The sequence below is a fragment of the Merops nubicus genome, unplaced genomic scaffold (assembly GCF_000691845.1).
Source record: "Merops nubicus isolate BGI_N331 unplaced genomic scaffold, ASM69184v1 scaffold37224, whole genome shotgun sequence".
Lineage (NCBI taxonomy): Eukaryota > Metazoa > Chordata > Aves > Coraciiformes > Meropidae > Merops > Merops nubicus.
The window spans coordinates 1-7,153 of record NW_008604198.1 but is presented as its reverse complement, the minus strand read 5'-3'; the positions used below and the strand labels follow the sequence as shown (position 1 = coordinate 7,153).

At 42.6% G+C, this 7,153-nt stretch overlaps 1 protein-coding gene across 1 annotated transcript in view; it reads right to left on the bottom strand.

Moving 5' to 3' along the window:
* Positions 1 to 7,143, bottom strand: part of TNFSF10 (tumor necrosis factor (ligand) superfamily, member 10) — a 7,542-nt gene extending 399 nt beyond the window's left edge. The window contains exons 1-5 of the mRNA XM_008938932.1: positions 7,021 to 7,143; positions 3,166 to 3,318; positions 1,585 to 1,627; positions 802 to 918; positions 1 to 71 (exon numbers count right to left, since the gene is read on the bottom strand). The exon at positions 1 to 71 is cut by the window's left edge and continues 399 nt beyond it. Coding sequence (XP_008937180.1) covers positions 1 to 71; positions 802 to 918; positions 1,585 to 1,627; positions 3,166 to 3,318; positions 7,021 to 7,143 — 507 coding nt within the window. The remainder of the gene's footprint in view (positions 72 to 801; positions 919 to 1,584; positions 1,628 to 3,165; positions 3,319 to 7,020) is intronic.
* Between the last annotated feature and the right edge of the window lie 10 nt (positions 7,144 to 7,153).

The following is a 7,153-nucleotide window of genomic DNA, read 5'->3' as shown; positions in this document are numbered from 1 at the left end:
GAAAGAGTGGCCTTTCCTTGATGATTCCCAGTTGTTTATTTTTTGTCCATGCCCTCTCCTGGGTGAGGAATCTACTCAAAAAAAAAAGAGAGAAAATGTTCAATTAACAGCCAGATAGTGAGGCCAGTATTCAATTAACAACCAGATAGTGAGGCCAGTATCTGCTAGCTGATATTGGTTTTTTAGCAACTAAGTAAGGAAACCTTCCCAGAGGCTATTAGGTCCATTCTCAAAAAACAATTTGAAGTTCCAGGAGTAAGCTGTTTAGATCTACATGTGAATTCATGTGTACTGCCTTTATTTTTGTGCTCGCAAATAAGAAAAAAATCATCCTGTTGTTACTTAGTAACAAAGTTAAAATATCCATTTGTGTCCAATACCCTCCGAGGCTGCAGAAACCCTACTAAGCCTTTCATTAATATGGCCTGAATGTCAAGTCCCTCCTGTCTGTCTCACATTTCTAATAGGTCTGTCACCATAGCAGCTGGGACTCACACAACAAACACAAGGAAATTAAAAGAAAGAGAAGAGGAAAATTTAACATTAGGAAGAAGGATATTTTGCTTTGTTTTTTTCCCCTAATGAAGGCTCCAGAAGAAGAGTTAGAGAGGTTCCCAGAGGGCACAGGCTTTCTCCCTCCAAGAATTAGCCACAAAAAAACATTGTCTGGGACAAGATTTTTTTTCTGTGATTTGTTTCTTACCGTTAACGCAGGTATTAAAAAGTGTAGGTAAGCATGAGGCTAGCAACAAGAGAGTGATTTCTATGATCTTTAACTATTTTTCAAGTTTTTTTCCTTACTGTGTGGGGACAGGGAATTCTTCCTATTGTTGTTGCCTGTCAGATGCGCCGCGATCCTGTTGACGGGACCACGTGGTTGCTGCCCATCGGCGTGAGACAGGGTCAGGGCACTTTCACCTGAGGAAAGACCACAAATGGAACCTCACGTTAGAAGCAGAATGCTAGAAATCACACCTGTCCCATCGGGACCGATTTTAAGGAATAGGTATGTCAATTTTAATTGACTAAATCATAGACTGAATGCTATTTATTGGCTTAGGAAGCTCTGATTTATCTTTTGGTCTTTCTCCACCCCAAAATTGCCAATAGACCACTTAAAATAACCCACAATAGCAAGTTTAAATGTTCATGATCGGTATTTTTTATGGTCAAGTATTGATCATCTTCACTCCGAATTTTCACTTGGAGGTTGTAATGGTTTTGCTCAGCACGTTTAGAGCTGTATGAGCTTCTGCAGAGCTATTCCTTAACTGGCCAATGCATGCAGCAGTGCTGCTTCGCCCCAGGAAAGCAGGCTGGTTAAATGTCCCTGTAACACTGTGGGACTGAGGTCTAGAAGCTGACTTCTCTGCATCCACCTCGGTTACCTTGCTTTAACCACTCCACCACATTTCTGGCTCCTGAAAATTTGCCTTCTAATAGTAAGTAATATTTTTTTGATGTCTTGCTGCCAGTACAATATCTTAGTCAGTGTCTTCTGCATTTTTAAAAACTCTTTCAGTCACTACATGTCAGGTGCCAATAGCAGCTCCTTTTTGCCAGTTAATAAAATTATTATAATACCATTGACTGCAGATAGGTTTTCCTCATAGCTTCTTGATATCATCTGTCAACAAACAAAGAGAAAATTAATTAGTTGTCAGCAGAAACTGAAAGGTGCAGGAAAAAAGACACTCCTTTCTCAAACTCATGAATGAAGTATATGCTGGATTTTATCAAGAAGCAAGTTTAAAAAAATCTATTAAATTTTTGTAATAAAGTACTTCTACGTTTACATCTTTTATATAATGAAATGCATCACAAAAACATTTTGAAGAGGGCTCAGCTATCTGGGCTTTAAGTCTATTGGAAAATTTGACCCTCATGCTTTTCCCAAATAAGAAGAGATACAGCGTACAAGCATCAGCCTTGTTTGCAGAATGCTCGGCAGTGGTGCACTTCTGTGGGATCTTAGCTCTGAGAAATTAAATTTTATTTATTTTTATACTTCTACCTATCTATCCATCTAAGCTCTTAAGCCAACATATCTTACTTTGTGCATTCTTTATAACTGTTTGCTGACTGCTGAAACGAACTACTTTGGTTACCTATGGTGGTGCAGCTGCAGCAAGCTGATGATTTGAGATGATTTGACCTGAGTGACTAACATGGGCCATGTATTGCCACTTACTGATGCATTCTGCCCTTCCACATTTCTGTTTATCTATCTACCCATCCATCTATCCTTTTATTATTATTCATTATTCTCATTGTTATCATTATTATTTCTGGCACCCAGGCTGTTTTTTTTAAGCAGTCAGGGAGCTAGTAGGTGTGTTAGTTTTGTAAATATCCATTAAATTAAACAATGTTTTCTTCATGCAGAAGTTCAGGAACTTCACTGGCAAAACTTTTACCAAAGGAGCAAAGATCTCTGAACACAAATAGAGGATCTATTTCAGGCTGCCAGATTTGCCAGGTAAGTTTCAGCCAGAAGTGAATTTTTATGGATGAGCTTTTTCAGGTGCTGGAGATGGGGTTTTGAAAACCATCCCAGAGAATTCTAGCCTTTCTGATTTTTTCAGCCAGGCTTATTGTCTTTTCTACAGCCAAAGTCATAGGTATTGTGTGTAGGTCATGAAGGAGATGGTGTTTTCTGAACGCTGAGCTGGGAAGGTGCTGTGCCTGATGCTGTGTGCTTGCTCAGCCTTTCCTCCCCTAGTACATTACACAGCTCATGACTAAACCATTCCTCAGCACCTTTTTACCTCTCCCTGCGTGACATTTCATCTCATTTTCTCACGCCAGTCTCCCTGTATTTCCAAAGAGGGAGTGACACCTCTGCTAGCACAATGATCTGTACGGTCAGGTCAAAAACAAGCTTGAGTCAAGCACTTCTACCCCGAGGTACTTCAGACAAGCCAACCTATCACTGAAATTTTCTTAGTGAAAGCTGATTGTCTTTGCTTTATTATTTCCTGAATGTAGTGAAACCACTGTCATGGTTTTTTTTGGCTTCAGTGCAAGCACTCTGCAGCTGAAGCTGTGGCTTGACTATTGCTCTGCAATAAAGCAATCCAAGAGCCCGTCTTTAATCTGCTATTAGGGTTCTTTAAATTGCCATATTGCCAAGCACACTGTTTCAACGTGTGAGTTCCCAAATACCTTTTTAATTAACTTTCCCAGGTGCCACTTCACTTGCCAGCAGGGATCAGTCATTTTGTCTTCACTTTCAGTTAGATCCAAGTTTTGGATGAAATTTCCCATTTCCTCCCTGGTGAGACAGGCAATGCCACTCTTGGAGTACGTGTCCCGGAGCTGCAGCAGAAGGGAAACCCAGGATTTTTCACCTGTGATATGCTCACAGATATTCAGCTGCTAAATTCACGATGCGTAAGCACACGCTTTCTGTTCTTCAAAGCATTTGCTATTATGGTGCAAGTTATATAGACAACACGAGTAATTCATCCTGATTTTACTATTTCTTTAACTATGATGGCATACCTAATATGCAGAAACATACTTACATGATCTCTATGGACAAAAATCTGTTATCCAGCACTCAACTAAATAAGCTTTGTGAAAATTCAATACCCAAATTACTAATGCTGAGAATTTCTGAGTTTCCCTAGTTCTGCATTAAAAAACGTTTCTTCTGCACAAGGCATTTTTCTTCACCAATTGAGGATGAAATCCAATACCAGACCTTAAAAATGTTTTTCATTCTGTCTTTTCAGCCAATGCTACTGACAGTCCAGGCTTTGGCTGGGTAGATATCCATACTATATCCTCCTCTTATCCAGTTCTCGCTCTCTCCTTGACTGTATTGGACCTAATGGTCCAGAAAAAAAAGTCCAGACAACAAAAATGACATTTGGGTCCAGATAAAATTACAATACTGAGTGCCCATGACAGGTCTGTGTCTGCACCTTCTAGACAGAGAGAAAACATATTTTCTTCTGATAAAGAGGAATTAGTTTGGAGAGAGTGGCAAAACTCCCATTGGCTCCAACGAAACCTGACTGGGAGTTGATATCAGGGTGGAAAGCTCTTCCCAAGTGACACTCACAACTCCAGCTGGCACTGTGGTGTCATGTACTAGCACACAACCTGCAGCAGAGATCTGCTCCTGCTTGTTTTGAACTCCTGCTGCTGCATCAGCTCTATACCGGTAAGGCTTGTTGTGCCAGCAGAGTGCTACAGGAACTGGGAAGAAACAGCAATCAGCAACAAACATGCAAAGCATTCAGGTGGACTGCTGGCTGTAACATTTAAATGTCTCTCTTCTTATGGTAAAGAAGTCTGGTTTGCTAAATGGGTACATTTATTCTACAAGCACCAGTTTCAGCTGTCCTTGAGGCTGGGGTATTAAAGCACCAAATGGGAGTCACCTTCACCCTCACATTCCATGATTTTCCTGCCAGCTAAAAAACAAAGGTGTTTACGAAGAGATTTCCTGCTCCAGCAGAATAGGAGAATTCAAATTCACCCACACTACCCTGCAAGTCCTTCCAGGTTGAACAACACCTTCAGTTTGCAGCAGGAGACCCTATTGAGCTGCATCTCTACTTGAAATCATTTTGTAGACACCAGAGTGAAATGGGGCCACCACCGTAAGTGTTTGTGAAGGTCTCTGTGGCTTTGCTGAGGAATTCAGTGACTCTCTTAAATCAGGTTGTTTCAAGAACTCACTCGAAGTGATTAAGACTTTTTACTTACTCAGGTAAAACTGCACTTAAACCTAAGGGCTCTGACAGGTTTAACTATACCAGCTTCTGTAACAAAGCAGTTGGATAGTTTTTAAAAGCGAAAGACAAGCAGTTGAGATGTTATTGTTTATTCTCTTCCCAGATCTGCTACAGCTCACCTCTGACCTTTGCCCTCCAGTCAGGAAGCAAACAGTCCTGTGCTTCTGCCTTCTCCTTACCTGGCATTACCTTTCCCCCAACCAGCTTCACTATCCTGGCACTGGAACAGTATTTTGCATGTGTTTTGAAATCCTCCAGGAATGCAGCCTTGTATCAGCACCGTGTGCTACTGAAGGATTGGTTTTTCTGTTTTATGGGTAGAGAAAGCACCGGGGTGGTGTTGGGCTTGCTCAGATGAGGTTTATCTCTAGAGCTGAAGTCAGTGAGGTCACAAGCCCTGAAAGAGTACTATCTTGTAAAGCTTCTCTGCTAATCTAGGCGTAGTACGTGAACTATGTTTTCAAAACAGAAGGAAGTCTGAGGATATTCTCTTTGCAGCCCTGTATCCTGAAGCATAATGAACTTTATTGTGCTGTGTCTGAGCACTTCCTCCCACAGCTAAACTGTTAAACAAATGGTCCTATTCGCAGCCCTACTCAGATTACTACAGCTGTAGAGAAAAAGAACCCTGCTAGTTATACATTATTCTTTTTGTAAAGATGGAGATCTCTGCCGTCTGAGCAGCCATAGTAACTTGGTGAAGGTGTAGAAATGCAGATATTGTGAACAAAGAAAAACGGCCAGACAAAAATTGCAGTTAATCTTTGAAGCTTTATTCCACGTGCACCATGTGGATGTGGGGCAGCAGACTGTTTCTCGGTAAGTTTTCTCCTTTATTCTCCACCAGATGGCATATGCAAGAATATGTGCTTAAGGTACCCCCTCCAGAGCCAGCAACCTTACTTTGTGTAGCCCAGCAGAACTTTAGCTTGTCAAACCAAATGCAGGCTTTGTTATTCTTTAAAGAAACACCAACTTGTATTTTGGGCAAGTATCATTAGATGTGGTTGTGTCCCAGGTGTACATATTTGAGTGAAAGGAAAGAGAAGTGTGGTTACTAATGACTTTGATTGGCAAGCTTGTTAGCAAAGGACCCTGAACTGCATACATGAAGAAAATGCATTTATATATTTTTCTTCATTATCATTAGTAGTTTACCTGATTTCATAAAATCAAAACATGTCCATGACTCCCCCCTTTCACCAAATATAGGACAGCAACAGCTATAAACGTTCCAGGAAAATCTATTTTATGCATTTCCAAAATATGAGCATTGGGTTATATTGCAGAATACTTGTATATCCTTTAATATTTGTTTCACAGAGGACTTTGACATAAGACCCCACCTATTCGATTTGGTGCGGAATCAGTGCACAGGTAACATAACATCTTACATTTATGCAATGCTTTCTGAAGTTATGTAACTATAGTAAACTGTCTGCAGTGACGTTTACCTTTCTGCCAGGGAGAGCAACATACTGGTAGCAACATGGAGCAGTACAGTGAATCTTGGGTAAAAGACTCTGGGAAACCCTGAGCACTAGAGGGTTAATGAAAAGCAGTACCACGCGCATAAAGGCTCGTGGGACTATCAACTAAATGCCATTTTCTTGGAACGCAGATAAACTTTTGCAGGAAGAGGAAAGGGTTAAGCAGCAGCCGTGGCTGCGAGGAGCCAAAACATCTAGACTATACAATGGGTGTTTTACGAGTCATTCGGGGGAATTCAGTAGCGTTTGCCGTCTGGGTGAAGTTCCTTTGGGATTCGTCACTGTCTCAAAACTATGTATTATCCTAAAAGAGGCATCTGAATGGCACCTCAGCTTTCCCCACTCTTTTCCCCGCTATTGTCTGTATGGATTCCCGGCTGGCAGAGGCTGCTGCTGTTGCCCGCCCGGCGCTACTGAGTGCTTTTCAGGGATGAGATGGGAAGTTTGGCGCGCTGTTAAAAAGCGCGTTTACCACTTCTCTGCAAAAATGCTTCTCTTAAAAAAAGCAGAATCTCTGTAATTGCCCTTGCCTTGAACTCCTTCCCCTGCGTGCACCCCCAGGGACCCAAGGACAACCCAGACAAAGGAGCTGCAGCACTCGCAGTGAAGCCCTTTGTCTGCGGTGCGCTCCGGCCGAGCAAGCACTTTTAAGCTGCCAAGCCCAAACCTGCAGCCGGCTTCGGCACGGAGCGAGTCTGTCCGTCCTCCCTTTTCTCGGCGCAAACCCGACGGCAGAGAGAGGGGGAGCGCGAGGTGCCCCCCGGCTGCCCGCCCCCACCAACCTGTTGGAGCTCGTTGGTGAAGTAGAGGAAGGTGACGGCCACGCAGACGGACTGCAGGAGCACGGCGGCGACCAGCACGGCCCCGCAGGTCTGCCCGGGGCTGGCACCGCCCGCAGGCAGCATCATGCTCGCG